The sequence below is a fragment of the Pagrus pagrus genome, assembly GCF_965226575.1.
Source record: "Pagrus pagrus genome assembly, chromosome: 8".
NCBI classification, from domain to species: Eukaryota; Metazoa; Chordata; class Actinopteri; order Spariformes; family Sparidae; genus Pagrus; species Pagrus pagrus.
This window is the reverse complement of record NC_140192.1, coordinates 6319665-6336196: the sequence shown is the minus strand read 5'-3', so window position 1 is coordinate 6336196 and position 16532 is coordinate 6319665. Positions and strand designations below refer to the sequence as shown.

Genomic DNA, 16532 nt, shown 5'->3' with positions numbered 1-16532 from the left:
ACCCACTTTCACACACGCACACATTTCCGTACACACCCTCACTGTGAATTTCTGAATTCGGCTGCCAAACTTATCTCCCGGCCATCAGCCCCGCTTGCGTTTGGATCATCCTCCGTGGGACTGCTTAAGTCTCTAACCAGCGTGTCTCCTGTGCAAAAAGCTTATGTAGATTTCACGACACACATGCAGCACAGCGGTCAGCCAAAAAAACCTGCAGACTGTTTGCAAGGGTTATTTCTTTCATTGCCCACAGTTGCAGGGCACCAGTTGCACCGCTGGCACTTGGTAAATATTTACCTGCCCTGTTTAGCTTCACAAACTAAAGACTCACCAGTTTTTTTCCTGATAGTAAGATGGCCAAGTGGACTTTGTATGGCGTGAATGTGTACTGTTCTTAAAGGTAGCAAAAATAAGGCAAACTGAGGCTGATTGATGAGTGTGTCCGTTGGAGACGTGCCAATATAAATGTATGAAAGTCTAATCCACTTCCATATGTTTTTTTTTTTATTTTCTTGTTGACTCACTCTCTGCAGGAATCTCCAATTAGACTGAACTCATCAAGCGTGAAAAACCATCTGAAAAGAGGGCTGAGAGGGACAGAAGAAGACAAGAAGGTTCTTTCTCTTTTTCCTGCTTCGAGAGCTCATTATTCCTCAAGCTCCCCTCTGTCTGAAATGCACGCCCCCCCCTCCTCTAAATTACTTCACTTTTTTAGTTCCCGCTTCACCTCCCCACAAGCCCACACTGTGTGACTGACTAACCCTGGTTTTTCTTCTACTATAGCGCCGCCTCCATTCTCTCACTGGCTCTTTTATTCTCTCATCCCAACCACCGCAACTCCCTCCTTCCCTTTCTCCTCCCCTCTCCTCTCTCCTCTCCTCTTTCTCCTCATTGCTGGTTGCTCGGACTGACCAGCTCGCAGCCAAAGAGCTCCCCTGTCCCTCTCACACTGATCGAGCTTTAAACCAGAACTTTACCCCTGAAAAACTGGAAAAACATTGCTCCAGAGGAAGTTATTGCTCAAGTCTAAAGGTACAGAAACAACTTCTATCTCAGTATTTTACCTTTTAATATGTCTGCAGCTGTGTTTGTATATGTCTAAATGTGTGTGAGTGTGAGATTTGTGAATCAGTATCTGTACACGTGTGTTTTAGTTACTCGAGTGTGCGTAAGAGGAAGTCTGCATGCCTCCAGAGTTCAGGTTTCAACACATGTGTTCTTTATCCATGGTGCAGCATTTCAGTGACAGAAAAGTTGAAAGTTTAGCTTTTATAATGCATTTTTAGGGAGTTGCATGACTGTCATTACTGTAGAGGTTTTACATTTGAGGGTCAACATCTGTCAGGTGTTACAATAAAATGAATTAGCAATCTGATCCCCTGTGTATGTGCCATTGTTCTGCAATGGTAAAGACAGAGTCTACCTTTTACAATAACTGTTTAAACTCTTTGCAATATGTTATTCCCCCTAAGGACACGTGTAACCAAAGCAGAAAGTGTGAGAGAGATCAAGAGGAGCAACAGGTAACAAGTGAATCAGCAACACCTTTATGGTGTTCCCGTCACAGCTGAGAGGAGTTTGAGTTCCTGCACCTAAATAACAGGTCTGCAACAACAGCCATGACTCAGAGCAACGGGGAGAACCCGCAGAGGTCCCGGAGTGGCCTCAACCAAATCCGAGCCAGGATCCAGTCCCGGTCGCTGCTGGCCATGAAGAGAGTGGAGAACATCTCCAAGGATGACGTTAAAGGATTCTTCATAAGAAATGCCTTTGTGCTCTTTACCATCGCTGCTGTCATTATTGGTAAGAGGGAAAACTTACTTTTTTTTCACTTGAGACACTGAACTCAATTGGCAGATTAGCTGATTTAAAACTGGAGATTATTGGAAGAGGCTTTGTTTGTTCCTCTCCATCTATCCCCAACCCCCCCCTCTCTATTCAATCTTGTAAAGAAGAAGGCACCAGATTTCCTGCGTCACCCCAACAATCCATCAATATGGTGTGACTAACACCCCTGTAGCGTGTCGGAAGAAGGAAAAGAATTGATACAAACCCACCGGATGAGAGAACAGAGGGAACTCAGATGAACTCTGCAGACTGGCCTAAATCTGACCCTGTAGCTGACCCTTGACTTGTTGCCATTAACCTTTGATTCTTGCTCAGTAGGAAGTAAGCCAGGCCCACCCACCTCCCGCACATCTGCAGCCCTGCTAGAATTACACCGTGCCATGACAAACACATTTGATTGATTGTTAAATTCAGGGCATTCTTCAGGGTCAGCCACCTGGGTCTGCTGGACAATTGACACTGAAGAAAAGACCTTCTGCACACATTTTGACCAGAAAACCATGTTTGAAAAAACATAATTGCACAATCGTAGTTATTCTGAAGACTGCACCTACTCCCAAACATTTGTCATTGAACGAAAAAAGCATTCCCAGTAACGATCATGTGTTCGCATGACGTAAACCTTTAACAGTAAAGCCCAATGCATCATTCAGTCAAAGGCATGAGTCCACTGTGTTTTGTCTGTGAAAACAGAGGTAAACACCACTCATCTTCTTACTAAGTAGAAGATTGTGATAAAAAGATGATGTTTAAGCTTGTTGTTGGGGGGGGGGGGGGGGTTTGAAACACATCAGCTTTTAACTTATCTGACTAACAGGTGACAAATCTGGGACTGAAAATGTGAAACACTCTAACAAAGTTTTGACTTTTCTTTCATCCACATGTGCTCCGCACTGCAGGGATAATTCTGGGCTTCGCCCTGCGGCCGTACAAGATGTCTTACCGTGACGTGAAGTTCTTCTCTTTTCCTGGAGAACTGCTGATGAGAATGCTGCAGATGCTCGTGCTGCCCCTGCTGGTTTCCAGCCTCATCACAGGTACGAACATCCGTCCGTATTTTCGGCATGTCATCGGGACGCGAGAGGTTTCAGATGCACCTCCCACCAAACCAGACTTTTATTCACTTAATTAGTGACTCTTTATTCTCTGCAGTCACGCAGCAAGATTTCGACACAATGGTATTTCTTTTTTCACGTTATTTTTAGTCACTGATTAAAAAATCTATATATATTTCTCATATTTGTAAATCTTAGGAAAATGTTTTACCCATTGCATCAGTAATGTTAACGATGTGACATTATCTCACACACCCAAGGCTTACACACAGCACTCCCTTAAGGCTGCAGTCATCACGGTGAGCTATCATTGGCTATTTTTAGTTCAAATGTGCCTCAGAAATCTAAAATAAGCACACAGACACTCAGAGTTCAAGCTTGTGTGACACTGTTTTGTTCAAAATGTATATCATCACACTCAGCACTCTGCTGTATCTCCTAATATCACAAAAAACCCCTCACATTATCTCTTAAACGGACATTTGCAGCATGTCTGGCTCCACAGCTGTCTTCACATTATGTTAGACTGTAGAGAAAGCCTCCAGACAAAAACACTGCACTCCACTTTCTACCGTCATATTGTATCTCCACTAGCCTGAAGTGGAGACTATACGGAAAGAGTCCCAGGCTTCAGCGACATGTTTTGCAGACAGCATGTGTTCTCTGTGTAAAAAGTTCATATCAGTGACGGTGCTGTTTGTTGGTCTGCGGCTCGGCTCATCAACATGAACCTCATGAGTGGCAGAGCGAGCCATGTGTTTGTTCAGCCGACGCTGTTTGTTGGTTTAGGGCCCAGTGGTGGACGGGGGTTGGGATGACCTCATCAGCGACAGAGGGAGAGACAGACAAGAGAGGTACGTTTTGAGCATACAGTGCTGGTCTCAATCACATGCTTGTCCCATGTTGCAATGGGTCTTGATCTTGATGCAACGCGAGCAAATCAGTCCCAGCGTCATTGTGTTTTGATCGAATAAGCAATCCAGAATTTGTGGACTGGTGTGTTTGTAGTTTCAGGATGTCTTGTACCCGCTGTGGCTCACATGGAGTTGGGTTATTTTTCAGAAAAACACAAACATATGACGCTGAGATCTTCTTATCCAAGTGATTTTATTCATCTCTGCTGATAATGGCTCATAAATTGGGTCCGACTCGCGGGGACGTTTTCTCCCAAATGCCTACAGGTCTGTTACTGAGCAGGGCCCCTTCTTGTTGTGGAAGTGAAAGAATAGACAGAACATGCGAGTTTCCAACAACACGGGTCAGCAGCACTGATTGACAAAAAGTAGGCGGGACATGCCGAGACCAAATGTCCCCTCTCCGAGCGGTGATTGAAAGCTCCAGAAGCCAGTCTCCTGAAGGGACGACAGAGACACGTTGTCCGATAATAACCTGCTTTGTCCTGCAGCGGGGCGTAACGTCAGCATCCTCTGACATCATGTCACATGACCGCAGCTACAACATGTGAAAGCCGACACAGAGTGCTGTTCTGTCACACGGCTCCTGTCTCTTCTGTGTGTTTATGTGGCCTTATCCAAGTAAACAGATAGATAAAGTTATTAGCCTAGACAAGTTAACACTAACACTCTTTACACTACTGCTGCCACTCACTTTTGTTATCACAGAATAGTAATTTGGTTTTGCAGCTAAATTTAGACACAAAAATAACATAACTTACATTTAAAGCTGCTTAAAGTTATATTTTTTGATGAAAATAATTATTAAATATCACTGTTAGACAGTGTTTGGTCAGTAACCCATGTCTCTCCTCCCCTCTGCTCATGCAGTAATAGAAAAAATACATTTTCTGGTATCCCTGCCCACTTTATCCAATCAGGACAGAGAACTCCATAAAGAGGTTCGGACAGCAGGATTCATCACTCTGCTGCTACATCTGGTGATTAACCGCTGTGCATTCATGTGGTGACATGAAAAACACTGGCAGGGCCAATGCAAACGCTGCACGTTTGTTTGACGTTAGCTAGGTAGCTCACTCAACAATACGTTAAGAGAGGGTTGACCACGAGTTAGCTAAAACGACTAACTAGACAATGTCTAACAAGGTTCAAAATGCAGGTGACAAAACATTTAGAAAACACCAGTTGTAGATTTCAATTTTAAAATGCAGATAAGACTAAATTGGATATCTGTCAAGTCATTGGCCAGAGCCATAATTGGTTTTAAAATGAAATCAGGTTTTCTAGAGTTACTGCTGCCTCCTCTTCACTGTTAAACCTGCGTTTACTGAGTGTCAGTATTGACAAAATGTCACACCCGTTATTGTTCTCTCAGTTGCAAAGTCGGGTGGACTTCCTTATTGACACGAAAGGATGTACTGTTAATCTCAAGATCTTCATCCTTAATGCTTTACTGTTATTATTCTTATTTCATCCTTTTTTTAATCTTCTCTTATTGCAACACTGAAATTCCAGAGTTTTTATGGAGCGATCATCAGCAGTTCATGACTGTGGCTGTGAAATGTAACTGCACACATACACACGCATGCTGCCACGCTATGATTCACTCTCCTCAAGGAATTTTGACTTTCCAAACAATAAAACAGGAGAATTAATGGATTAACAGATGGATTAATAGCTTTGCTTTTTGCTTTAATAGTTATATAGCAATATGCTGAACATCTGCAACACAGCTGTAAATCCCCAGTTGGTGGAAATTTTGACTCAGTTTTGATTGGGTGGCTTTTTGCTTTTGCAGTTTTTCAGATTTCTGCTGAAACTCAGGCCTCAGCTGAAAAGTAATACAAGTGGCCCTCAGGTTAGTTTAGAGGACGACGCCTCCTCTTGATCTTGAAGTGTGTTTTAACAGACGTGAGCCGTGTTTCTATCCCCACAGCATCAACTTTCTCTAAATGTAATCGCTCTAGGCTCTATTTCTCTTTATCTGTAGAGCAGTGGCTGCTTTACATACATGACATGGAGCACGACTTTGAGATATTTTACGTTAAAAGGATGAAAAAAAACCTCAGCGCTCCTGTGACTTCTTTTCTGCAAACACGTGGCCCCTGTGCAAACTGAGTGTCACGCTCCCTACGATGAATTGTGCCTTTATGTGAAATGGGCTGTCCCAGTTGGAAGGGACTTGCCCCTGAATATTGTACCTGCCTAAAAGCGAGGCTGAATTAGGAATCAGAAAGTCTGAGCAGAGTCTTGAGAGTCCCTGGAAGGTAGGAAAGTAAAGAAAACCAAGGCTCAGGGATACTGAGAAAAATGGCTTATGTGTTTCAATGAGTGATCTTCATCCATAACCACATTTCTTTCTCCAAACACACTTCAAACTAACCACTCAACATGTGTTCGCCACAAAATCCACATTGTCTTCAGGCATTTCATTAAGAGCTGAGGGTCCACCACAGAGTACATATAGAGCCAAGAAGGGGCTGGACAGGGGAGAGGGGATGTGGGCAGTGAAAGCGGAAAAGGAGGATGATTACAGCAGAGTTCGCTGGAAGGGGAGCTTAAACGTGGAAGGGGAAGGGAGTCAAGGGGCAGACCAGGACAAGAAGTAAAGACAGGGGGAAAAAAATGCTAAAGACACAGGCTGACAGTCGAAAACTGAACAGACTTTTTGTGAGTTTCTTAAACTGGCAATGGACAAGTTTTCCACTTTAACATGTCACCATGAAGTAAATGTTGATTGCAAAATGTAACGTAACATAGGTTCCCTATAAACCTCTCTATCACTATACAAGTTTGTCAGCCACCGGGAACGCGGTCACCCAGGAAAAGGAAGGTTAAATGGCAGTTCATTCCTATTATAGAGCAAATGATTGATTAAACTCAGGCTTTGTCCTGTGGTGTTGTCATCTGCAACTCTTAGAAAAACAGAAACAATCCAGTTTTCTTTTGCGACAGCAGCGCCAACAACAATACCACCAGAAAAGCGAGGGGGCAAAGGTTATCTGCTGCCAACTCATTGATTAAAAATTTCCCTGACATTTGTTAAAGAGTGAAAGCAGCTGGTAGTAAAGTGTGAAGTAAAAGTGAACTGGTCCCAATAAATGAATAGTCACATTGTTATTGAACTAGTTATAGACGAGGGTTTACCCAAAGCGGGGCCCAATTCGGCCCGCCAGATGTTTAACAATACGATATAACAGGTGTTTGCTTTTGGCCTGTGGCCCATCATTAAGTCAAAAATGCATCCTTGACTATGATTTAATGCACTTGCGGCATGACAAACCTCATTTTAAATGTGTATAAAATCGAATAATTTGAGGAATCATAGGATGTTGAGTGGTGTAAAGAAGCATCAAGTTACCAAGTATAAGGTCTGGCATGAGCAGGTACTAGTAACACTTATCCCTTTACTTATCACTGTCTGCACTATGAGTAAGACAGCATAGGGACAATCTGAATACTACTGTGTCTTAGCAATCGAGAAAAACTAAAAAAAAATCAAGCCTTACTTTATTTTTCGCTGATTTATATGATTTTTAACCTGTGTATATGTGCCTGCCTGTAACTATTTTCACTTCAGACATTTCTTGATTCCTCCCAAGGGCCCGCGGTGAGACGTTACAGTCGCATCTTTGGTCTAACCGGCGCTCCCTGATCCAAAAATACTCAGGGTTGTTTCATTTAAGACAAAGAAAAGCAACAAATTGACACATTTGGCTGAATGGAGCCGAATTATTAAAACCAATGAATTTTCTGTAGGATCTATTGAGCGTGACATGTGGAGAGGTTTTCTTACTAAGTCTTACTGGAGCTGCGGACTCAACCTTTGGCAAAGCGTCAGTGGATGTTAATTGCCCTCTGGACGGACCTCTTGCACTTGTCCTGCGCTTCAACTCTCCCCCCCTAAAGCAGGCCTACTTTTGTGTTTGATGAACATTCCCCATATGAGAAAGAAAGTCATTCTCCCTGCTCTCCTTCAATCTTTGTCCTTTCAATCCTTTGAAAGGATGGAATTGGTGAGGCTGCGTCCAGTGTTGCCCAGACAACAGGCCGGGGATCATTGTGTGCGTGCGGGGCTGACTAAGTCAACAAGTTTTCCCAGGGCTGTCAGAAAAAAGGAATAGGAGGTGGGGTGGAGGAAAAGGGGTGGCAATGAAATAGGATTGCGGCAATAAGATCAGTGGGCAAGAAAAGGGGAGTGCGAGGAGAGGGAGGAGGAAGGGCAAGTCGGGGGGGTACCGAGGGGCACCCTGAAACAAGAGGCGGTGATTGAGAGAGAAGGTGAAGAATTTGGGAGAAGAGAATGAGGGAGGCAAGGATGAGGATCAAAAAGAAAATGTGGATAAAAGCCGAGTCCAGGCATGTTGAGACAAGAGGGGCAGAGAGAGCCGAGGCAGGGGCAGTGTACACACACACACACACACACGTTAGTATACCAAAGTGTCACAGTACAACACATAGATCTCCCGTCACACAAAGCCTGCTCTGCCTTGTGCAGCTCTGAATGAAGATAAAAGCCATAATAGGACCTGACACTTTGAAAATACACCGCCGCTGTCATGCCCATCGAGGCAGCTTGTCTGTTCCCTAATGCCTGCATTTCTTTTTGCCACCATTATCCCTACAAAGTCTGTTTATAGAGCGTGTGGGCGACGGCCTAGCCCCCAGGCTCCTGCAGTTTCCCCCCCGTCAGTGCTTTATTATTAATTCCTAAAGCTACTTCTCATTTAGCAGGTTTAGCAGACGGCAGGAAGCGAAGTATCTCTTCGTAACTTGATCATTATCTGTTTGCTCTCAATCAGTCTGTGTTGTATTTTCTCAGCTTCTTTCTGCGCACTGGCCTTCGCTCGATTTGCCTCATACATGCGGCTGTGATCTCAGAATACAGTTCACGATTTGGTGTTTATTTTTTCAGGTCAGGCTGTTAATCTGTAACTGACATGTCAGTCTGCTGCGTGTGTTCACAACAAACTAACGTAACACATGGGAACACACAGCCGTGTTTTCTGACCAAATAAAAGAACGGTGCCAAACCTTTTGCCCCCATAGCCATACATTATCTGTATATGAATCTACAACATGTAAACAGATTTCGCACAGCAGATCCACCCCTGGGTGCTGCTCAGTAGGTGTTGTTTTTCCACTAGGAAAGGTCAGCGTCAGATTGTGTTTCTTGCCGCTCTTTGTAGTCACAGTGATAGTTCATCAGATAATCCAGATGGGTGTATTTCACCGATAATTGCAGCACATTTTCCCAGGCTAACTGAGGACAAAAGTTATTGACAAGCACTGATCTGTGCAAAACCTGAAGGTCATGGAGCTGCATGACTGAAGATGATTCATTCCATTTACAGAAACATGTTTTATTTACATTACTTTTATATCTTGAAATACGGCTTCAAAATAATTTTAATGTTACAGTGTCTTGTAATATGGTGAATGGTGTCAAATCACACAAAATGCCAATTTCTACATGACGTTGCTTTAATGCACATGACATGTCCTTTTCAGGTATGGCCGCTCTGGACAGCCGTGCTTCCGGTAAAATGGGTTTGAGGGCAGTGGTCTACTACACCACCACTACCGTCATCGCTGTGATCATAGGCATTGTCATGGTGCTCATTATTCACCCTGGAAAAGGATCAAAGGATGAATTCACCAAGCAGCAGAAGATAGAGCAGGTCAGCCCCGCTGATGCCTTCCTGGACCTCATCAGGTACCTACGCACACCTTGATCAACTGCTTGATCCAGCTGCTACCACTACTTTCCCTCCTATGAGCTACTAAAGTTGACCCTGAGCGTGACCTGAGGAGCCTCTGTGAAACTCTACCTACAGAGTGAACTTACGTTTTAAAAAACGTAGTGTTTTATTGTTTCATTTATCAGCAAAATAAAACAGTTTTAATTATTAATATTACATTTGCTAATCATAATCTCTTTTGTTGTGTTTTCCAGAAACATGTTTCCTCCGAACCTTGTGGAGGCTTGCACCAAACAGGTAACTCTCAGTCCCATCACATCCTCTTATTGCCTTAGTCGTGCAGTTGCATGAAATGTTTTATTCCTTAATTGTCTCACTTCAGCATATCCTCATCAGTACCTGAGGGCATGTATAGCATTGTTCAAAGCCCTCCACAGTACAGGGTTTCTATTTCTTTTGTATGTGCGTATTGACATTGTCATCCCTGTGGAATAGAGAGGAGAGATCTCTGTTACACTGGAGATAAACTTAGAAAAAAGAAAGGTTAAGCACCCTGTAATGAGGTGCTGATTACTGGATGTAGACTAGAAAGTAGAGAGAAGTGTTGCGTACTCTTTGAAAACAGATTACGTTTCAGGCCTTCTTCAAGATCAACAGAAGAAGGCCAGAGACCTGAAACGTCATCAGATTAGGAAGGGAAATGCATTTTTTTTACAGAGTTTTTACACTTTTTTCAACTTTACAATTTAATTAATTTAAAGATCCAACATAAATATTGCAGGAAGGGTTTTACAGTAATCATTACAGACAAGGTCGGGACTTTTTTCATGGGCACCTAATGATCCGTTGTTCTTAACTTGGCACAGCCCAGTTGTGTACGAGGCCACTCTCTCAGTGCCACTTTCACTTCCTCATTCCAAGACATTTCACACAGACAGAGGTGGTGGTGGGATTGTACGATTCTGTGTGCCGGATGGTTTTACGGGAACTTGAAAGCACAAACAAATAACTGCATTGTGCTTTGTTGCAAAGAACAGAAATGTGCCATGTTATTCTTGAATAGAAGTATTTGTAAAATGTTACCTCCCCCAGGGATCAACCACTATTTAACCTGTCCTCTTTACTTTTTTTAAAAACCCAGTTCAAGACGCAGTATGCCAAGAGAGTAGTCCAAGTGACGATGACGGTGAATGACTCGATATTCACGCTCAACGACAGCCGGGAGTTAACCCAGGAGGAGATGATCCCAGTGCCAGGGTCGGTGAATGGAGTCAATGCTCTTGGCCTGGTGGTGTTCTCCATATGCTTTGGTCTGATCATCGGGAGCATGAGGGAACAGGGACAACCCCTCAAGGACTTCTTCGACAGCCTCAATGAGGCCATCATGAGGCTGGTCGCCATCATCATGTGGTAAGTACCAGACGGGATGGATTGATTGGATGTAGGATGACATGATGGACCTTTCAATTACAAATTCACAATAACAATCAATCAATCCTCAGGTATGCACCAATTGGTATCCTGTTCCTGATTGCTGGTAAGATCGTGGAAATGGACGACATCACATCCATGGGCGGCCAGCTGGGGATGTACACAATTACAGTAATTTGTGGCCTGCTCATCCACGCCATCGTCGTCCTGCCAACACTGTACTTCCTCGTCACAAGGAAGAACCCCTTCGTTTTCATAGGGGGACTGTTGCAGGCACTCATCACCGCCCTGGGAACATCCTCCAGGTATGTGATTGGGCTCAAAATCTCACAGACTGACAAGAAAAGTCAAGGTTATTGTCGTCCTCTCATATGCAATACTCACTTTGATGCTTGAGATTAAAGCAATTCACCAATTTTCTGTACTTTAAATGAAACTGGGTTTATTTTACCCTTCGTTGGTTTGATGCTGTTTTTGTTTTAACTCCCCCTCTTTCCGTCAATGTCCCTCTCCCTCTGTCCTCTCTCAGTTCGGCCACATTGCCCATCACTTTTAAATGCCTGGAGGAAAACAACAAGGTGGACAAACGCGTGACCCGCTTTGTGCTTCCTGTTGGCGCCACCATAAACATGGATGGTACAGCTCTGTATGAAGCCCTCGCAGCCATCTTTATCGCTCAAGTCAATGATTATGACCTCAACTTCGGACAGATTCTCACCATCAGGTATGTGACGTACTGTACATTACACTTGTTTTGTTCAAGGTTTTATGTCCGACATTCAACGCCAGTAGACGAGATCTGGAGCACCAGCGTTTATTGCCCTCTTCAAGCCACCAGACTCCATTGAGAAAAACAGCAATTTTACCTCACAGATAATCATAAAATGCAATTCATGCTAACTTGACAAAAACAATATAAAACTCACCAAAACCGTCTTAGTTAGTCTTTCCACTGTTCCAACAATAACCAACTCTGGTTCGGTTGAAATAAACCCGTAGTTCAAGAGGTTAGATGTGAAAATATTCTGTCTCTATACGCTGTTTTTTCCCTGTTTTACATTTGTAACATATTCTCTTTAGTAAGGAGCCATTTATTCAATCTGCCAAACCCTTAAATGGATCTAAAAGCATCTGATTCTTCTCTGAGAGTTCAATTTGTTTTGGAAGTATACGAGAATATTTCTGTTACAATTTCTATTTCATCATGGCAAGAAATAGCCTCCCACCTAACCCAAGTGATGCACACCCAAGCCTCAAAAACCACAGGTGACACAGGCTTTAATGACTTTCTAACCACCAGCCTCACAATCTGACAGGAGATGGATGCTGGATAATATTTCAGGCAAGGGAATGTATTTAATTGACCCTCCTCGCGGTTGTTACCAAGGGCAAACACAGGAACTTGTGTGTCGCAGCGCGTTGCAATGAATGATTCCCAGACAATTTAAATTTCTCTCCATTTTTCTTCTTGTCTGCAACTGTTCCCATCAGTATCACAGCCACAGCAGCGAGTATCGGAGCAGCTGGAATCCCTCAGGCAGGACTGGTCACCATGGTGATAGTGCTAACATCTGTAGGCCTGCCCACCGATGACATCACCCTCATCATCGCAGTTGATTGGTTCCTGTGAGTATCGGCTTTATGAGAACCTTGGTTGGGTTTTGAGAAGGAATGAAGAGGGTTTAAACGTGAGGAAATATATAGTGTGAATTCAATCAAGGTCCAGCCAGGAGGGTTTTAGGGGGTTTTAAGGGATCCGATCGGTGTGCCGTGCACTCTCGGCTGGATTACAGGACAGCTTCCAGAGACACTCCCCTCACATTCCACGTCCCTCAATCCATCTGGTTTTTATTCAGTTGGCGGTCAATCCCAGTGCAACGCCCCACTTCCTCCAATCTGCTGGCTGTGTTTCATGCGGTCTGAAGATTGGCTGGAGCGGTTCAAACAATGCCTCCGGTTTTTTTTTATCTTAATGATATTATCTTCAATCTTTCAATTTGAAATGTCTCGTTTTGTGTTGTCTTTTTGTTTTGTCTCATCTTATCTTGCCTTTATTTATCTTGTCTTGACTTCTTTCTGTTGTCTTAGTTTATCTTGGGTTTTTTGGCTGCTTTTTCTTGTTTCGTCTTATCTCGTCTTGTCACATTTTGTATTTTCTGCTGTTGTCTAATCTTTCCTTATCTTCCCGTTTCCTCATTTTGTCTTCTCTCGTTTTGTTCCTCTCTTATCTTGTTTTGTCTGGACTGGTCTTGTTTTGTCTTCTCTTGTCTAGTCGTGTCCTCTCTTGTCTCAGTTTTGACTTGTCTTGTTTTGTCTTGTTTTGTCTCGTTTTGTCTCGTTTCCTCTTGCCTTGTCTTATTTTGTTTTGTCTCGTCTCAACGTGTTTCATCTTGACTGGTCTTGTTTTGTCTTCTCTTGTCTAGTTGTGTCCTCTCTTATCTCATTTTTGACTTGTCCTGTTTTGTCTCATTTCATCTTGCCTTGTCTTGTTTTGTCTTTTCTTGTCTTGTTTCGTCTGGCTTATATCTAGTTTTGTTTTGTCTTCTCTTCAGTTGTTTTGTCTTCCCTTGTCTTGTTTCATCTTCTTTTTTTGACTCTTCTCTTGTTCAGTCTTGCCTTCCCTTATTTTGTCTAGCTTTTTCTGGTTTTGTTTTGTCTTTTCTTGTTTCATCTTTGCTTTTTTTGTCTTCTCTCTTGTTTTGTCTTCTCTTGCGTTGTATTATTTTGACTTGTCTTCTTTAACTTTTCTTGTTTAGTCTTCTTTTGGCTTCTCTTGTTTCATTGAGCCTTTTTCTTGTTTTGTCTGTCTTCACCTCTCTTGTTTTGTCTTCTCTTGTCTACTTTTGTCTTGTTCAGTCCTGCCTTGTCTTGTTTAATCTCGTCTTTTCTTGTCATGTCTTGTATTTTTTTTGTCTTGTATTTTCATCCCCTGCCTCCTGTCCTCACCTGTTCTCTGTCTTTCTTCAGGGACCGATTGCGCACCACCACCAACGTCCTCGGAGACTCCATCGGCGCAGGTATAGTGGAACACCTGTCACGTCACGAGTTGCAGAAAAAGGACCCCGAGTTCGGCAACTCGGTGGTGGAGGAGGCGGACAAGAAGCCGTACCAGCCCATCTGCCAGGAGAACGAGTACGAGAACGAAAGGCGTCCCGACAACGAGACCAAGATGTAGGCGCCGACAGTTTTGTACGAGGTCGCATATTGTCTTAGAAAAAACATTGCACTGTACTGAACCACATTCTCGATGAAGCTTTTCTTAATTTGCCAACCTTCCACTCACAAGGTTGGACGGTTCAAATTAATTTTATCTACAGCTAGAAAATAATTCAGCCAAGATGAGTTCCACTAACGTGCGAGGTGTGAGGTTTTCCTGACACACTTGAAACGGTTCATTGTTGCATTGTTTTTCTAAGGTTTTGTGCTGCGACGTTTCCCAAGAGTACTACATGCATCTGCCATAGGGTGGCAGCCGTTTACTATTAAGAATGAACTACTCCTGTAGCTTTGGTGGTCCACGGCCTGCGTGCCACATCCGACTCCTCTCAGAACTGTGTTGACTAATCTCGCCCACTAGAGGTCAGTATTGCTGTGAGTCTTAACACTGCAGCAGGATTACAACCCACACTTCTACAGACTTTGGCTTTAAAGTTGTTGCTTTTGTTTGAGTGGTGTTGTGTGTGGAAAGTGTATGTGAAATGGTTGTTAGACTCTATCTGAAGTGAAAAGTGGTGTTGGATATCATGCACATACACTGGGGTGACCAGGCCAACTGCTTTTGGGGGTAAAAGGGGCTATTTACAAACTTCTGTACAGAGACCGGTGGCTTTATTTGCTATGAATGAATGAGTGATGTCATTTACCTCATGGTACCTAACTGTCTAAACCGGTAAGTGCTATTATTAGAAGCTGTCAGATCATCTCGGCTACTGTCCAGCCCTCTTCACAATCATTATTAAAAACTGACGAACCAAAACACTCAGCGACCTGTAAAGTCGTTCTGCTGAGAATCCAAACTGTCATTAAATCAGAATTTTTAAGCCATTTTATTACAACCAAAACAAGGACCAAAAATATTATCCAGATTTGTGCACAACTTAATTCAATCATACCCGCCCAAACCCAAATATACCGCTAACCTGCACAATAATTCAGCACATTTTCAGTAGGAAGATAGTACTGACTTACTTCTAACTTTGACATAGAGCTCAACATTTATTGGTTTAGACATTTAAATGTCAGTTTTCTCACACTAAATTACTAAAATGGTAGTCGGGGAAATATAATTTTAAATTTTTTTGGTCTTGTCTTGTCTGTTCTCTGTTCAGATAGTCTTTAGATGATAAAATCTGACATTTATTTCATTTGATTTAATATGGATGCATGTCTAAAGTCACGAATTTCACTTAATCCCCCCATGTTTTTGTTTTAGCTAGCTTGAATTGTGTATTTGTTTTAATTCAGTATGTATAAGAAGTGTAACATTTACATAGAAGTTGCTCTGTATAGAAGATTTTTCTGAATATACTGTGCTTGTATAGAGAATTGTAGATAAACGTGTACATTAATTGTAGATTTAATTTGTAAAGGGTTACCTGAGGATTGCATATGTAAAGATGCTGTAACTGTGCTCTTATCGTACCTTGTGACCAAACTAACAATCCCTCTCGTTCCTTTTTACAAAAAAAACGCAAAACTGGCTGATTTTAGGGACCAAATGTTTTTCCTTTACACACTTGAGGAAAAGGAATGATTCCTTTTGTTTACAGTTGCTGGTGTCTCTCTAGATACGGCTGTTTTTCCCACGAATTCACATGTGATCCGAATGACACGACTGCAAAATAGTTGTACTTTTATCCTGCATGGATTCTTTTTTTAATAAAAAAATGAAATCAATGTTTGTGTATTTGTCATTTAAAGATGAACGTCTGATATGTGATCTGTAAATCCTAGTATACAGATGTTTTAATAAGGAAAATGTCTTTTGCATGTTTTAAATCCTCCCTTAACAAATGTGCACATACTTGAGATGTCAAGAGGGAGGTGGTATCTGAAGGTATCTTGCTTTAAGATCCAGTGTGTAGGATTTAGGGGGGTTTATTGGCAGAAATTGAATATAAGATTCATAATAATGTATCGTTATTATTTTAATTAGTGTGTGAAGGAACCTTTTATACCTACAGAGGGAGCAAGTCCACCATGTTGCACCACCATGTTTAGACAAAAACACCTGCTCTAGAGAGCCTTTCACGTTTTTCGTATTATTTTCTTTATACATGAGGTATATTCAGTTGGTTGCAGTCTACAACCTCAATGCTAGATGCCCCTAAATCCTACACACTGATCGTTGAAGGAACATTTGTGGATGTTGGTGCTGGAGGAGAGAGCAGCTTGTATTCTCCTGCAAGCTTCGTGAAGGAAACAGTCTTAACTGTCCTTCTTGGAAAATGGTGCTTCACACCAGGAAAAGTTTCCTGCAGTCCAGCTTCCTTCATGCTGCTGCCTCCTCATCAGACACAGCACTGTCTCTCAGAAGGCCCGTCATATTTAACAAATGCCAATGCTGACACCTTGAGGTTAAA

General features: G+C 42.6%; 1 protein-coding gene across 1 annotated transcript; it reads left to right on the top strand.

Annotated features, from left to right (window-relative positions):
- The first annotated feature begins 847 nt into the window (after nucleotides 1-847).
- On the top strand, nucleotides 848-15846 carry slc1a3a (solute carrier family 1 member 3a). Its single transcript, XM_084359027.1, has 10 exons — nucleotides 848-1032; nucleotides 1473-1803; nucleotides 2748-2885; nucleotides 9329-9533; nucleotides 9774-9816; nucleotides 10661-10929; nucleotides 11022-11255; nucleotides 11480-11674; nucleotides 12442-12576; nucleotides 13918-15846. The coding sequence occupies exons 2-10, from the start codon at nucleotides 1620-1622 to the stop codon at nucleotides 14123-14125; spliced, it is 1611 nt and encodes a 536-aa protein (XP_084215153.1). The 5' UTR covers nucleotides 848-1032; nucleotides 1473-1619; the 3' UTR covers nucleotides 14126-15846.
- The last annotated feature ends 686 nt before the right edge of the window (nucleotides 15847-16532 follow it).